This window comes from Bos taurus, chromosome 3, assembly GCF_002263795.3.
Source record: "Bos taurus isolate L1 Dominette 01449 registration number 42190680 breed Hereford chromosome 3, ARS-UCD2.0, whole genome shotgun sequence".
NCBI lineage: Eukaryota > Metazoa > Chordata > Mammalia > Artiodactyla > Bovidae > Bos > Bos taurus.
This window is the reverse complement of record NC_037330.1, coordinates 58,051,129-58,068,578: the sequence shown is the minus strand read 5'-3', so window position 1 is coordinate 58,068,578 and position 17,450 is coordinate 58,051,129. Positions and strand designations below refer to the sequence as shown.

General features: G+C 36.5%; 1 protein-coding gene across 3 annotated transcripts in view; it reads right to left on the bottom strand.

Moving 5' to 3' along the window:
• The window catches only part of COL24A1 (collagen type XXIV alpha 1 chain), a 392,387-nt gene that overhangs the window by 259,326 nt on the left and 115,611 nt on the right, over nucleotides 1-17,450 (bottom strand). For all 3 annotated transcript variants that reach the window (XM_024990097.2, XM_024990098.2, XM_024990099.2), the window contains exons 12-13: nucleotides 12,847-12,900; nucleotides 7,436-7,480 (exon numbers count right to left, since the gene is read on the bottom strand). In XM_024990097.2, coding sequence (XP_024845865.1) covers nucleotides 7,436-7,480; nucleotides 12,847-12,900 — 99 coding nt within the window. The remainder of the gene's footprint in view (nucleotides 1-7,435; nucleotides 7,481-12,846; nucleotides 12,901-17,450) is intronic.

Here is a 17,450-nt window from a genome sequence, read left to right as displayed (position 1 = left end):
GTAGAATTTCCTAACTGTGGCACTACAGAAAGAAGTTTGGAAACTTTTCATTAAAAAGAGAGCTACTTGGAATTAGTAACATATATAAAATCCAGTCCCATCATTTTGTGGCAAATAGAAGGGGAAAAAGTAGAAGCAGTGACAGATCTTATTTTCTTGCACTCCAAAATCACTGTGGACAGTTACTGAAGCTATGAAATTAAAAGACATGTGCTCCTTGGGAGAAAAGCTATGACAAAACTAGACAATACATTAAACAGCAGAGACATCACTTTGCCAACAAAGGTCCATATAGTCAAAACTATATGGTTTTTTTTAGTAGTCATGTATGGATGTGAGAGTTGGACCATAAAGAAAGCAGAGTGCTGAAAAATTGATGCTTTTGAATTGTGGTGTTGGATAAAGACTCTTGAGAGTCCCTTGGACTATAAGATCCAACCAGTCAATCCTAAAGAAAATCAGTTCTGAATATTCATTGGAAGGGCTGATGCTGAAGCTCTAATACTTTGGCCACTTAATGCCAAGAGCTGACTCACTGGAAAAGACCCTAATGCTGATAAAGATTGAAGGCAAAAGGAGAAGGGGGCAGCAGAAGATGAGATGGTTAGATAGCATCACCAACTCAGTGGACATGAATTTGAGCAAACTTCAGGAGACAAGGGCAGGAGAGCCTGGCTTGCTGCAGTCCATGGGGTCACAAACAGTTGGACACAACTTAGTGACTGAACAAGAACAATAAAATAAGAAGTTTAACACATATACATAAATCCTCTTTCCCTGTATTGCTCATTTTTTTAAACAGCATTCTTCTTTTCTATTATGTCAGTGGGTGGTGTTATGCTTTTAAATAATTTGGTTCATATCATATGCTCCAAGAAGCTTCTCAAATAAAAAAAAAGTAAGACATGTAAAACAGAACTGTAGTTCTATCACGTTTAAGAGTCCCAGCTAATAAAGATCGTCTACCATCTTGTTTTTAAGATCTCAAATATTAACTGACAATAAGGATTTTGATCCAATTGTGACACTGTGGAGAGTGCAGCAGGGAAGAAAAGGAAGACATTAAGAATTATATTATCTCAATATCCAAAAGCATGAGTACACAAATGTTGACTAATATGTAAGTGATTATATGAGATCTTTAAAAATAATTCTGATTAGTAAGTACCTAATACTAAGATCTTAAAACCAAAAGTAGTTTGGAAAAAAACCACTTCTCAAATGTCAACAATCTAAGCCTAAGGAACAAATGAATTTTTTAATAAAACAATTTTAACACAGCCTGATCCTAAAATACACCAAATTCCTTAAAAAAACAGTTTTTTACTTTTCCAGGTTGAAAAACCAAAAACATTGTGTTACAAATATCAACTCTATCTGCAAACTGAATAAATACAATGTTTTATTTTGTGTGAAGTAAGTTTTCTGGGGAAATTTTAAATGAAATAACTTTAAACAGAAACATTGATTTAAAAATACCAATATGAGGCTAAATAATAAATAATTCAAACAACGAAAATAACATGTTATTTTTAAATGTATCCATTTCAATAGCATCATATAATATTTATACTATCTAGGAGAAAGTATCTCTTACTTGTAAGCCTATAATTTCATTAAAATAATACAGACATCACTAAGGAAGTTGATTCACAACAACTTAATACCATGCTTAGTGTTTACTCAGGGAAACAAGTGATTCTTTGGCAACCAGTATGGGCACATGATTTACAACAATTATCTTCCCAAACTTAAGCTTAGCAATATTCTGACAATTTTGGACTGAACTTTTACTACTTCTCCATAAATTTCTGTGGTGTACACATATATGCCATGTTAATACATACACATGTTTATACTTTTTAAAATTACTTATATAAACATAGAGCTTTAGTATTCAGGATAAAAACCAATATAGTAATCCAAAGATCATATTTATAGTGACTTGGACTTGGGATTTGGAAGTTTTCTATGCCTACTGTCTTTACTATTTTGACTATCAGAGTGTTTCATATTTTATAATACAGAAAGTTATGTAATTTATTTTTACCAGTTTCTGGTAATTTTGAGACTCTAAAACTATAACTGTAATATGTTACATAAAATTTAAGGAATTATCTAAAAACAGTTACTACTATTCTACAAATTACATGCTATAATAATTACTTGACACTGAACCATGTCCAACAGGCACATGAAAAGATGTTCAAAATGGCTAATTAACAGAGCAATGCAAATCAAAACTGCAGTGAGGTATCACCTAACACCAGTCAGAATGGCCATCATTAAAACGTCCATAAACAATAAATGCTGGAGAGAGTGTGGAGAAAAGAAAACCTTCCGACACTGTTGTAAACTAGTGCAATCACTATGGAGAACAGCATGGAAGTTCCTTTAAAAAACAAAAATACAGTTAGCATATGATCCAGCAACCCCTCTCCAGGACATATATCCAAAAAAGATGAAAACTCTAATTCAAAAAGATACACGCACTCCAATGTTCATAGCAGCACTATTTACAATAGCCAAGACATGGAAGTAACCTAAATGTCCACTGACAAGGTGAATGGATAAAGAAGATGTGATATGTATGTATGTATGAATGTGTTTGCGTGTATATATATATATACACACACACACAAACACATATATGAATATAATGGAATACTATGCAATCATAAAAATTAAGTAATGCCATTTGAAGAAACATGGATGGACCTAGAGATTACCATATTAAGTAAAGTAAGACAGAAAAGACAAATATCATATGATATCACGTATATGTGGAATCTAAAAGAATGATACAAATGAACTTATTTACAAAACAAGTACAGACTCAAAGACACAGAAAACAAACTAATTACTGAAGGAGGAAGGGATAGAGGGAAGGAGGGATAAATGAGTAGTTTGGGATTAATAGACACACTGATTATTCAAATGATTCCATTCACTCAGTTGTGTCCAACTCTTGGTGACCCCATGGACTGTAGCCTACCAGGCTCCTCAGTTCATGGGATTTTCCAGGCAAGAGTACTGGAGTGGGTTGCCATTTCCTTCTCCAGAAGGGATCTTGCCATTTCCTTCTCCAGAAGGGATCTTCCCAACCCAGGGATCGAACCCAGGTCTCCCTCATTGTAGGCAGATGCTTTACCATCTGAGCTACCAGGGAAGCAGTGTATAGCATAGGGAACTATAGTGAATATCTTATAATAACCTATAATAGAAAAGAATCTGAAAAATAATATAGATATATATGTATAACTGAATCATTTTGCTATATACCTGAAACTAACACTGTAAATCTACTATACTTCAATTTAAAAATTGAATCATATTCTATCATATTCTATGTGCAAAGACTGAGTAATTGTATCTACATAAAACTTGAGGAAACAAGCTCATTTACAATGTAAGACTAATTAAATTAATTAGAAGGGAGTGGTGAGTACAGTAAGGTACATCTTATTCATACTTAAGTAAATGAAAAAACATGGGATCAACATAGCTGTACCTTAATGAAGCATCAATCCACCCTTCTAAGTAGCTATGAAACCAGCAGAAAGTTGGAAGTAACAGTCTTTGACATATGCATAGCCAAAAATGTCTTAAATATAGATTCTTTTTAGATTTCAGCATTTCCAGGTTTTTGTATTTTGTTTCACATGTACGCTTTCTGCCAGCTTTTTATGATGGTCTGGATCATTTAATTCTGCTTCTGTATTTGAATATCTACCTCACATATAACAAATAGCATACATAATTTAATATGAGATAAATGGCCATATTTGTATTAAAATGGCTAATAGTTTCCACATCAAAGAGATTAGAAATGGTATCAAAAGATGTTTTCCATTTACTGTTATTAAAATTGTCATAAGTAACCATTCTTCTCATGGAATTTTAATCATCTAAATTGAAATATGTGTCCCATGATACATAATACCCCATGCTAATATATATGCCCTTACTTAATGTCAAAGCTATTTGAAGATGACTTTACTTAAAGTAAACAGAACATGGTGGAGCATTTATGCATAGGATAATATTCTGCAACAGTCGCTGAGGTCAATCTTGGCATAATTTTACTTGTGGTTGTAACTGTATCTTAGTTTTAAGTACAGTGATTTCCTCATAAACATGGTCAAATCACTTTTTTGGTTAAAAAGAAAAAGCACACATGACACAGTAAAACACTAGACAGATTTTCTATAATAAATACCATTTAGGAAAAATGGGATACATATGTTTTTTGAATACAGTTTTTCCAAAGATCTAAATCTCTTATAAAGGCATATATTTTTAAAGCAATAAAACTTCAAAAAATTTGTAATGTAAAGAACAGCACAATTTTAAAAAAAGAGCCCAGTGATCACTCCACTCACTATTTTTCCACATTTTTCTTGAACTCCTCTTTTGAACTCAATAGCATATTGGATAATTTTATAATTCCCTATGGAGTAAGAAACCAGAAGTTATCTAAAAACTTCCATGGACAATTTTACAGTTCATGCTTCCCTGGTGGCTCAGAGGTTAAAGCGTCTGCCTCCAATGTGGGAGACCTGGGTTCGATCCCTGGGTCGGGAAGATCCCCTGGAGAAGGAAATGGTAACCCACTCCAGTACCCTTGCCTGGAGAATCCCATGGACGGAGAAGCCTGGTAGGCTACAGTCCACGGGGTCGCAAAGAGTCGGACAGGACTGAGCGACTTCACTTTCACTTTCACCTTCATGGAGTAGGAAAGTAAATAATATTCATACATTGTCAAGATAAAGTTAATATATATATATAAGACCAGCTAAATTAATAAAGATGGTAGCCACTTAAATGATATAACATCGAGCCTCTGAGAAAATATTTTCTCAGCAATATCTAAAATTCCACCATTAAAGATTACTTATTTTGCCTTAAACTATATTTAAAATATAATTATTAATAGGTAACTGTTTAAGCACTGCAGTCGTGTCCAACTCTGTGCGACCCCATAGACGGCAGCCCACCAGGCTCCCCTGTCCCTGGGATTCTCCAGGCAAGAACATTGGAGTGGGTTGCCATTTCCTTCTCCAATGCATGAAAGTGAAAAGTGAAAGTGAAGTCGCTCAGTCGTGTCCGACTCTTTGGGACCCCGTGGACTGCAGCCCACCAGGCTCCCCCGTCCATGGGATTTTCCAAACAAGAGTACTGGAGTGGGGCGCCATTGCCTTCTCCAACTGGAAGTAATATAGTAGCATAAATAAATTAATTAGTTCTTTTACTGACAGCATACTTTGCTAGGGAATGGATGGGAAAAAAGTAAGACATAAAATGGAGAAGACAAGAATAAAGAAGATAAACTTCACCTAATACAAATTTTGAGGCAGCACATATCTTCATATTTAGATTAGAATTTTGACATATGAGAGGTATTTCTGTTGGAGTATGTGTATGAGGGATAAACTGTAAAGAAATAATATGCTTGCAGATAAAAAATGGTGATGATGGTAATGGTGATGGTACAGCTTCTGCTGTTGTAATTGTTATAAGATTAGCTTTAATGTTGAATGTAATTGCAAGAAAACAAAATGTTGCTTACTTTTTATTTCTTAGTTTCATAAGTGTATCTTAATATATTAAACTCATTAAAGTGAAACTTAATCATATTTTGTCCCTAGATGGACAGTAGAAATATGTAAGTAGTAAGAAAAAGGCTGTTGGATTTATATTCAAAGGAGCTGGGTTCAATTCTTTATTTTACTACTTATAACTATGTGATCCTGAGCAAGACTTTTAATATCACTGGCCTTGTTCTCCTCACCCATATAATGGTGACGCTGACCTATTCTAATCTATAAGAAATAATGCAAAGCTCAAAGAATAAAATACTTTAAAAGGATATGAATATTCTGGTAAGATTGCAATCCTTTAGCATTACAAGTAAGATTTTAATTACTAGGTTGGCCAAAAGGTTTGTTTGATTTTTTCCATAACAGCATAGAGAAAAACCTGAATGAACTTTTGGGCCAACACAATATCTACATCAAAATTTTAGAAAAGGTGTTATGAAAGACAATTTTCTTCCTCATAGAGTAGACAGCACAGTGTAGCACACAATGTCTTATCCTAATAAATATCTGAGTTGTAATAAAAACAGCCCAAGTGAAAAGCGGGTGACTAATTAGCTATTTGGACTTCCCTCGTGGCTCAGATGGTAAAGAATGTGTCTGCAATGTAGGAGACCCGGGTTCAGTATCTGGGTTGGGAAGATTCCATGGAGAAGGGAATGGCAACCCACTCCAGTAGCCTTGCCTGAAGAATCCCATGTACAGAGGAGTGTGGCAGGATCCATGTGGTCGCAAGGAATCGGACACAGCTGAGTCACTAACACCGTGTACAAATTAGCTATACCAACACAGCCAGGATAACCCAAGAACACTTTTCTGAACCACAACTTTCTCACTTGTTAAATATAGGGGTATTAGATAATGTCACAATTTTTAACCATCTCTCAAATTATATTATCAGGCAAAATTCACTTGATTTTTTAAAAAATTTAAATACATAAGAATGTAGTTTCTGAGCTAGCATCTCAAATGGGCATTTAAAAAAGCCCTAAAGAAGTAGGGTGAGTAATGCTGTTATTAATGTGTTAAACTGTCCATATATTTACTGTAACATTTTAATTTTAGGACCTTCTCATAAGGCTTCCCTCATAGCTCAGTTGGTAAAGAATCCACCTGCAATGCAGGAGTCTGCCTGCAATGCAGGAGACTCGGGTTCAACTCCTGAGCCCAGAAGATTCCCTGGAGAAGGAAATGGCAACCCACTCCAGTATTCTTGCCTGGAAAACCACATAGACAGAGGAGTTTGGCAGGTCCGTGGGGTCTCAAGAGACGGACACGACTTAGCGACTAAACCCCCACCATAAGGATAAAGGTCTCTTCCACTGGTATATTAAATGGGTTGCTGCTGCTAAGTCACTTCAGTCATGTCCAACTCTGTGTGACCCCATAGATGGCAGCCCACCAGGCTCCCCCGTCCCTGGGATTCTCCAGGCAAGAGCACTGGAGTGGGTTGCCATTTCCTTCTCCAATGCATGAAGGTGAAAAGTGAAAGTGAAGTCGCTCAGTCGAGTCTGACTCTTAGTGACCCCGTGGACTGCAGCCCACCAGGCTCCTACGCCCATGGGATTTTCCAGGCAAGAGTACTGGAGTGGGGTGCCATTGCCTTCTCTGATTAAACGGGTTAGAAGTGTTAAATTCCAAGTTACTTTTTAATCTAAATACTTCTTCATATTCTCAGGTATTATTAGGTAGGCTGTTAAAGTGGCAAAATTTAAACTCTGTTGAATGAGATGGGTTGTGGACGACAAGAACAACAACTAGCTTAACAGGTGAGAAACATACATACAATTAGATTATATTCCTCTAAACCAAACCTCATAAAACAAGAATCTAATTACCTGTCTTCCCTTAAGACCCCTCTTTCCACGGATCCCAGGAACACCCTAGAATGTACAAAAGTCAAAAGTAAATACTTATTCCCTTTTTTGATTGGGTTGTTTCTTTTTACATTGAGTTGCATAAACCATTTTTATATTTTAGATATTATTAACTTCTTGTCAGTCATATCATTTGAAAATATTATCTCCCATTCAATAGGTTGTCTTTTCTATTTGTTGATGGTTTCCTATGCTATACAAAAGCTTGTACATTTAATTAAGTCCCATTCATTTATTTTTGCTTTAATTTCTTTTGCCTTAGGAGACAGATCCCCCAAAATACTCCTATGATTTATGACAAACAGTGTTCTACTTATGTACCCATCTAAGAGTTTTACAGTTTCAGGTTTTACATTTAGGTCTTTAATCCATTTTGAGTTTATTTTTGTGAATGGTGTAAGGAAATGTTCTAATTTCATTTTTTTACATGTAGCTGCCCAGTTTTCCCAGCATCCAAAGACATACAGTTAGCTAAGAAGCACATGAAGAGATGCTATATACTGCTAATTATTAGAGAAACGCAAATCAAAACTACATGAGATATCACCTCATACCTGTCAGAATGGCCACCAAAGTTGGTATAAAAAGAACACAAACAACAAACGTTGGTGAGGACATGGAAGAAAGGGAACCCTTCTACACTGTTGGTGGGAATATAAATTGATACAGCCACTATGAAAAATAGTAATGGGGTTTCTCAAAAAACTAAAAACAGAACTACATATGATTCAGCAGTTTGGGAAATAGTAATTTGAAAATACACCTTCATACCAGCATTATTTACAATAGCCAAGACATGGAAGCAACCCTAGGGTCCATCAACAGATGAATGGATAAATATATCTGTGTGTATGTATGTATAAATACACATATATTATGTGTGTGTATATGTGTATGTGTGTGTGTAATATTACAGAGCCATAAAAAATTAAATTCTGACATCTGCAGCGGTGGATGGATTTAGACAATATTATGATTAGTAAAATAAGTCAGAGAAAGATGAATACAGTGTAATATTCCACTTATATGTGGAATCTAAAAAAATAAAACACACAAATATATATAGCCAAACAGAAATAGACTCACAGATACAGAAAACAAACTAGTGATTATTCATGGAGAGAGGGAAGCGGGGAGGGGCAAGATAGGGTATGGGATAGAGAGATAAAAATTAGTATGTATAAAATACCTAAGCAATAGCTAATATACTCTGTGGCACAGGGAAGTATAGCTATTATTTTGTAATAACTTTTAATGGAGCATCAGTTCAGTTCAGTTCAGTCACTCAGTTGTGTCCGACTCTTTGCGACCCCATGAGTCACAGCATGCCAGGCCTCCCTGTCCATCATCAACTCCCGGAGTTCACTCAGACTCACGTCCATCGAGTCAATGATGCCATCCAGCCATCTCATCCTCTGTCGTCCCCTTCTCCTCCTGCCCCCAATCCCTCTCAGCATCAGAGTCTTTTCCAATGAGTTAACTCTTCACATGAGGTGGCCAAAGTACTGGAGCTTCAGCTTTAGCATCATTCCTTCCAAAGAAATCCCAGGGCTGATCTCCTTCAGAATGGACTGGTTGGGTCTCCTTGCAGTCCAAGGGACTCTCAAGAGTCTTTTCCAACACCACAGTTCAAAAGCATCAATTCTTCAGTGCTCAGCTTTCTTCACTGTCCAACTCTCGTATCCATACATGACCACTGGAAAAACCATAGCCTTGACTAGATGGACCTTTGTTGGCAAAGTAATGTCTCTGCTTTTGAATATGCTATCTAGGTTGGTCATAACTTTCCTTCCAAGGAGTAAGCGTCTTTTAATTTCATGGCTGCAGTCACCATCTGAAGTGATTTTGGAGCCCCCCAAAATAAAGTCTGACACTGTTTCCACTGTTTCCCCATCTATTTCCCATGAAGTGATGGGACCAGATACCATGATCTTCGTTTTCTGAATGTTGAGTTTTAAGCCAACTTTTTCACTCTCCTCTTTCACCTTCATCAAGAGGCTTTTTAGTTCCTCTTCACTTTCTGCCATAAGGGTGGTGTCATCTGCATAATCCATCAAAATATTGAACCAAGATGCTGTGTACCTAAAATATTATAAATCAGCTATACTTCAAAACAGTAAATGTTTATCAAATCAATGAATTTTTTTTCAAACATCAATTTATGGAGTACGACAAAGATAAAAATACATTATATTTTAAACTGCAGTGATATTTATAAGAGTGTCAATATACTAATTTAAGTGGCCCCTTTTATTCTTCATAACAAAATCTTGATTTTATTCAGAAATCCATCCCATCTGTATTTCCAAATGGGATCCTGCCATTCCTCTGGTGATAATTATTTGTCCAGAGGTAGTATGCAACCAATGACCTGCCTCTTGAGAAACCTATATGCAGGCCAGGAAGCAACAGTTAGAACTGGACATGGAACAACATACTGGTTCCTAATAGGAAAAGGAGTACGTCAAGGCTGTATATTGTCACCCTGCTTATTTAATTTATATGCAGAGTACATCATGAGAAACACTGGGCTGGAAGAAGCACAAGCTGGAATCAAGATTGCTGGGAGAAATATCAACAACCTCAGATATGCAGATGACACCACCCTTATGGCAGAAAGTGAAGAGGAACTAAAAAGCCTCTTGATGAAAGTGAAAGTGGAGAGTGAAAAAGTTGGCTTAAAGCTCAACATTCAGAAAACGAAGATCATGGCATCTGGTCCCATCACTTCATGGGAAATAGATGGGGAAACAGTGGAAACAGTGTCAGACTTTATTTTTGGGGGCTCCAAAATCACTGCAGATGGTGACTGCAGCCATGAAATTAAAAGAAGCTTACTCCTTGGAAAGAAAGTTATGACCAACCTAGATAGCATATTCAAAAGCAGAGACATTACTTTGCCAACAAAGGTCCATCTAGTCAAGGCTATGGTTTTTCCAGTGGTCATGTATGGATACGAGAGTTGGACTATGAAGAAAGCTGAGCGCTGAAGAATTGATGCTTTTGAACTGTGGTGTTGGAGAAGACTCTTGAGAGTCCCTTGGACTGCAAGGAGATCCAACCAGTCCATTGTAAAGGAGATAGGTCCTGGGTGTTCTTTGGAAGGACTGATGCTAAAGCTGAAACTCCAATACTTTGGCCACCTCATGCGAAGAGTTGACTCATTGGAAAAGACTCTGATGCTGGGCAGAAGGGGACGACAGAGGATGAGACGGCTGGATGGCATCACCGACTCGATGGACGTGAGTTTGAGTGACCTCCGGGAGTTGGTGATGGACAGGGAGTCTTGTCCTGCTGCAATTCATGGGGTCGCAAAGAGTCGGACACGAATGAGCGACTGAACTGAACTGAGTATGCAACCAAAGTTGGTACAATCACACAGAAGTCTTATTTTCTATACCCAGCAGACAATTAACCACCTGTCTCCCTGTTTCTCTGGCTGAACATAAACAAAGGCATATTTAGCCCTTGCATTGGGAATCTTGCAATTATATGAGAAATAAGTCTTATGATAAATCCAACACTGGTTAAGACAAAGTAGAGAAAATGATGATGTCACTGTGCTCACAGGATCACACTGTGCCTAGATTCCACCTAACCTGTGTGTTTCTGGTCATAAGAAGTAGTGGCAGGACACAGTACTCAAGTACTCAGGTTTTACAGCCAGAATATCTATGCTTAAATCCTCGTTCTATTATCTGTGTGTAGTCTTAGGTAAATCTCTCTGTGTGCCTCATTTTCCTCATCCATAATGAGAATTATAGCTACAAGGGGCTTCCCTTGTAGCTCAGTCGGTAAAGAATCTGCCTGCAGTGCAGGAGACCCGGCTTCGATCCCTGGGTTGGGAAGATCCCCTGGAGAAGGAAATGGCAACCCACTCCAGTATCCTTTGCCTGGAAATCTCATGGACACAGGAGCCTGGTGGGCTGCAGTCCATTGGGTCTCAAAGAGTCAGGCACAACTTAGTGACTAACACTTAACACTTATATTGAGAATTATAGTACTATCTCACTGGGTATTGCAAGATTAAATGAATTAATATGAAGTATTTACATAGTGACTTGCATATATATAACCATTACAATAAATCATTTGCTGTTATCATTGTTTATTTATTTTTATTTATTTTTTATTTTTTTTAACTTTACAATATCGTATTGGTTTTTCCATATATCAACATGAATCCACCACAGGTATACATGTGTTCCCCATCCTGAACCCTCCTCCCTCCTCCCTCCCTGTACCATCCCTCTGGTGTTTATTTAAAATCTCATTTTGAAGCCAGTTTGAAATTTTTTGTCACTTGTAATCTAAAGCATACTTATTGATATAATCCCTTGAGACATAATCACTTTTATAAGTCCTTGAGACTAAGAAATCTGTCAGAACTATGTAGCTTGGGATTTTTGTATATGCAGATAAGTTAACAGATATCAATGGTTGAAGTAATCCTTTACTTTCAACTCAACAGTGGTTGACAAAAATATTCATGTAATATCTCTACTGAAAAAAGAGTTCAAAGGTGAGCAATAGGACATTGTGCCTGTTGATGGTCAGTGTCACTGGGATCCTTAAATCCAAGATGATGACATTTTGCAAGAACACATAACTTTGGTTTATTTATTACATCAATTACTAGAATTAAGTTCATGCCAACAGGTCTGGAAAGGACTGTATCATAAGCAGCAGAGTTATTAACAATGTAAACTGTATACAGTAAGCCCCCTTCATATGAACCTTCAAGTTGCAAACTTTCAAAGATGTGAATGTGCATCTGGTTCCAGCAAGGAACCAAAGCCTATGTCATCAACATCAGTCATGAGAGAAACTACAGCTTGCCCTCCATCTCCTATTGCTGATGATCCTTCAGCTCTACCACCTCCCTCCTCTTCTCCCTCCTTCAGTCAGTAATTCTTCTTGCCTGTTCACTCTACACCAGTCTTCATAGACCAGCTGTTGTACTGGATGACTGTATTTTTCAAGGTACAGTACTGTAAGATTAAAACTCTTTTATTTTGTGTTTGTTTTAATGTATTATTTGTGTGAAAAGTATTATAAACCTATTACAGTACAGTACTATACAGCTGATTGTGTTAGTTGGGTACCTAGGCTAACTCTGTTGGTTTACAAACAAACTGTATTTACAGAACAGCACACTTTTCTAGGTAGGGTACTAACCGTGTACTCCTTTGGATCAAAAAGAAGCAGTTCAATTCTTTGCATGATACAATGAAAACATCATCTAATTTTTCTTAAAGTTGGTTTGTTTCACTCTGTAAGATTACCTGTCTGACATCTGGGTTTATCAGCACTGTTATACTTTACCCTAAGTATACCACATTAGAAATAATATTTGAAGGAAACAGACTTACTCTTTCTCCTTCAGGTCCCAGTTGTCCTACTTCTCCAGGAGAGCCAATGAAACCCTTAAAGAAATCAATCTTTGCATTATCTCATTTAAATAGTCACCATTAAGTATATAATTCTAAATAGAGATACTTAAAATTTATTCATAGTAATATGAACAATAAGGCTTAACAGTATAATAACCTTTGCTTTTTTTCCTAAAAGTTACAGATCCATCTTTTCATTTAAAAAAAGTTGGAAATATAATTTAGACAAATATAATTTAGGCTCATAAAAATCAACAAGCCCAAGTTCTTTTCTACACTGAATATTACAAAGGGCAGAAAATATAGATACAATTAACTAAAATGTAAGGCAGAAAGGAGGTATCCAAGAATAAGAGAGATATGGAGGAGGGAGAGATTTATTCCAATGTGGCAAGAGGTAAAGACAATCAAAGAAGATTTCAAAGAAGACTGGCACTTGAGATAGGCCTACAGAGTAGGTAAAATATTGATAAGCAGATAATGGAGCAAGAACACTTCAGGCAGAACCACAGTAAGCAGAAACAAGACAGAGAGAACTACAGGAGTGCTTGTAAATGGTTAACTGAGTTAACATGGGTTAAATGGTTAACCCATGGTTACTCAGTTAGCAATGGTTAACTGAGTAAGGTGCTTGGGAGAAAAGCAGACCCACATGGCCTTCATGCAGGTTCCCGCTGGTCTGAGAAACAAGGGGTGCATCTGAGTACCAACGCAAGCTACTTTTACCGCCACACCTTAGTTACATCTCACCTGTGGCAAATAATAACCTGTTTCATCAATTTAATGAATAAAGTGTATGGTAGTTTAGAGAATAGATTAAGGAAAGCCTTAAATTTCAGGCTAAGAATTTTAGACTTTACATTTTAGATAGCTGGAAATTACCGGGCTTTGAGGGAGTATGGTAATGACCTGATGTTAAGCTGTTTCTATAAAATATTAAGCTGTTGACAAAATACAGAATATACCCCAGACAGGAAATACTGAATGTAGGAAATCTTGTTAGAATACTGCTGCAATGGTCCATATATGAAAGAACATGAATCTGGGTCACTGATGCACAAAACATCATTTTAGTGCCCTCTGTGTGCCAGGAATTGGGATTATAAAAATGAATATGAAAATCAGTGTCCTCAAGAGGCTGATAGTTTATTAGGAAGAAGTCATACAAATAACTGTTATATCATAAGATAATTGTTACATGATTATGTGACAGGTGATAAGATAAACACAATACACAACAGAAACTTTGACTGGCAGAATGACCAATACTGCCTAGAGGGAAGGGTTAGGAAAGCTTTACAGAGGAGGCAACTTTTGAGCTGAGTCTTGAAGGAAAGGAAAGGCATTCCATGCAGGGTGAAAAATAGCTGGGTATTACCATGGTAGGATGAAGACTTTTCTCTGACAAGGAAAAACACCTTTATGAACAAGCAATAAATAAAGGAAAAGATAATTGGTTTCCTTCTACTTCACTTTAATGATAATATATCTATAATTTATTTGCGTAAAAGTCAAGCATCTGGAGGATGGAGAATTCGGCAAAACTAATACAATTATGTAAAGTTTAAAAATAAAATAAAATGTAAAAAAAATGAAGTATCCAAAAGTATTTATGATTACCAAAACATTTAGGATTATGATGGCAAGCTATATGTATTTCAGAATCATCAGCTACAGATGGCCTCAAGGTAAAAAAAAAAAAACAGTTAACTTTTGCTTTAGCATACACAACTGAAATTTTGTTTATAAATAAAAAGAACAAACACCCTAACTGATGTACATTTATCTAAAAACTCTGCTGAAAACTCAGGAGCTGAAAAGTCAGACCTCTACTCAACACAGTCTGCACAGAACCAGCACAACATTTTAGAAATAAAGATTTTAAAGGGAACAATTCTATGCATAATTATGTAGGTGTTTCAGAAAAGTTTCTTGATAATTATTATGATAATTATAACAGAAATAAAAAGTCAGCAGCATCCAACAAAGAAATCATATGAGCTTGTCATCATTCTAAAAACACTACCACTAAACTGGAGTTTAGGGTGTAAAGAAACAAGGAGCATAAAAAAAAATACTAATACATATGGCTTTGCTTCTTGGATTGAAATTTGTATATTCAATCAGAGGCAATTCTGTCACCATCAGGGCAAATAAAAACATCAGGAGAGGCGTACATACTTCTACTTTTTGAGATACCTGGCCAGTTATTACACAAAGAGACACCAAAGGAGGGCTGAAAAATGATTTCAAACATTTACATTTTAAAAATAATTATTTAACACCAAAAAATGCAGCCAAACAACAGGGACATTCAAAAGATAATTTATCACATGATTTGTAAAAGTATTAATTTACAATATATAGCATGTGGTATTATCCAGTAATAGGACACACATTAAATAAAAAATATAATCCTGTCAGTGTAAATTTGTTTTGAACAAATTTTGTTTTTTGAACAACATTTGTAGTTATTAATAATATCAAAGTTTACATTTGGACTCTGTGAATATGAAACCTAGAGAAATGGTTCTGCTGACTCTTCCCTCACTTGCAAAGGAAAATGAAAGGATTAAATCAATTAAATTAGTCAGAGAAGGATTAGTTTTTTTTTTTTTAATGCTTTCATGAAGTTGCCATCAAAACATAAAAAAACTTAAAAAGGGTTACTCCCTAGAGAGTACTTTTCAACACAAATGGGGAAGAAAGGAACAAAAGGATAGATAATATGGTACAAAAATGACACAAAGGAGAACTTAGAAAAGTTACAGGAATCACAGAAGCAAGATGAGAAAATGTAGTAAAAGAAAACTGCACAGCGCCAAACAACAGGTCTACAACTTGAGCTCACTCACACAAGTAACTCTCAAATTCCAGAACAATGATAAAACCTGCAGAGAAAGTGCATGCCATGTGGTAGGCACTGTGCTTTAAAAATATTCAGCTCAGGTAGTTCTCAGAAGCACCTAAAAGTAAGTTTCATTTTCACCTTTTAGAAGTTAAGAAAAATGAGACACAGAAGAGATTAATGGCATCAAAAGTCACAAAGCTAGTAAACGAGGGGTTCGTGGTAGGGGGGAAGCAGTCTTGTCTAACTCCAAAGCCCGTGTTCTTATCCAGTAATCTCTCCTTGTCCAAATCCAAGTAAGCATGTGCATTCAGTGCGGCTTTAATAAAGTATACATCACTTTTCCCCGTTATATTTTCACTTAGTGCAAGGGTAGAGACAGCACAGGATAGTGGAAGAGTACAGAGCTAAAGGTGAGAAGATGTTGGTTTGAGTTCTGCTAGGACTAGATCAAATCATGTCAGTTCCACAGCTTATCATCTGTTTTATCACCTGTAAAATGGAGACAATATATGTGTTCTCCTACTTCACAGGATTGATAGCAAAATTAAAGAAGAAAATACACATGAAATATTTGAAAATGTTTAAGAATTTTTTTAAAATGAAGGCATCATTATAGCACATACATTAAAACACATGTTTTCTGGCTACATGGAGCTACTGAAGGGCACGTACTTGCTAGTCAGGGCCTGACAAAACGTGCTCCACTGGAGAAGGGAATGGCGAACCAGTTCAGTAGTCTTGCCTTAAAAACCCCATGAACACAATGAAAAGGCAAAAATATATGACACCAGAAGATGAGCCCCCCAGGTTGGTAGGTGTCCAACAGGCAACTGGGGAAGAGCAAAGAAATAGCTCCATGAAGAATGAAGAGGCAAAAGCAGAAATGTTGCTCAGCTGTGGGTATATCTGGTGGTTAAAGTAAAGTCCAATGCTGTAAAGAACAATATTGCATAGGAACCTGGAATGTTAGGCCCATAAATCAAGGTGAATTGGATGTGATCAAGTAGGAGATGGCAAGAGTGAACATTGATATTCTAGGAATCACTGAACATAAATGGACGAGAATGGGTGAATTAAATTCAAATGATCATAATATCTTCTACCGTGGGTAAGAATACCTTAGAAGAAATGGAGAAGCCCTCATTGTCAAAAAGAGAGTCTGAAATGCAATACTTCAGTGCAGTCTCAAAAACGACAGAATGATCTCTGTTCATATCCAAGACAAACCATTCAACATCACAGTAATCCAAGTCTATGCCCCAACCACTAAAGCCAAAGAAGTTGAAGTGGAAAGGTTCTGTGAATACCTACAAGACCTTCTAGAACTACCAACAAAAAACGATATCCTTTTCATCACAGGGGACTGGAATGTGAACGTAGGAAGCCAAGAGACATATGGAGTAACAGGCAAGCTTGGCTTTAGAGTACAAAACGAAGCAGGGCAAAAGCTAACAGAGTTTTGCCAGGAGAACACACTGGTCATAGCAAACACTCTCTTCCAACAATACAAGAGACAACTCTATACATAGATGTCATCGGATGATGAATACCGAAATCAAATTGATTATATTCTTTGCAGCTGAATATGGAGAAACTAGACACAGTCAGCAAAAACAAAACCTGGGAATGACTGTGGCTCAGATCATGAGCCCTTATTGCAAATACACACTTAAATTGAAGAAAGTAGGGAAAACCACTAGACCATTCAGGTATGACCTAAATCAAACCCTTT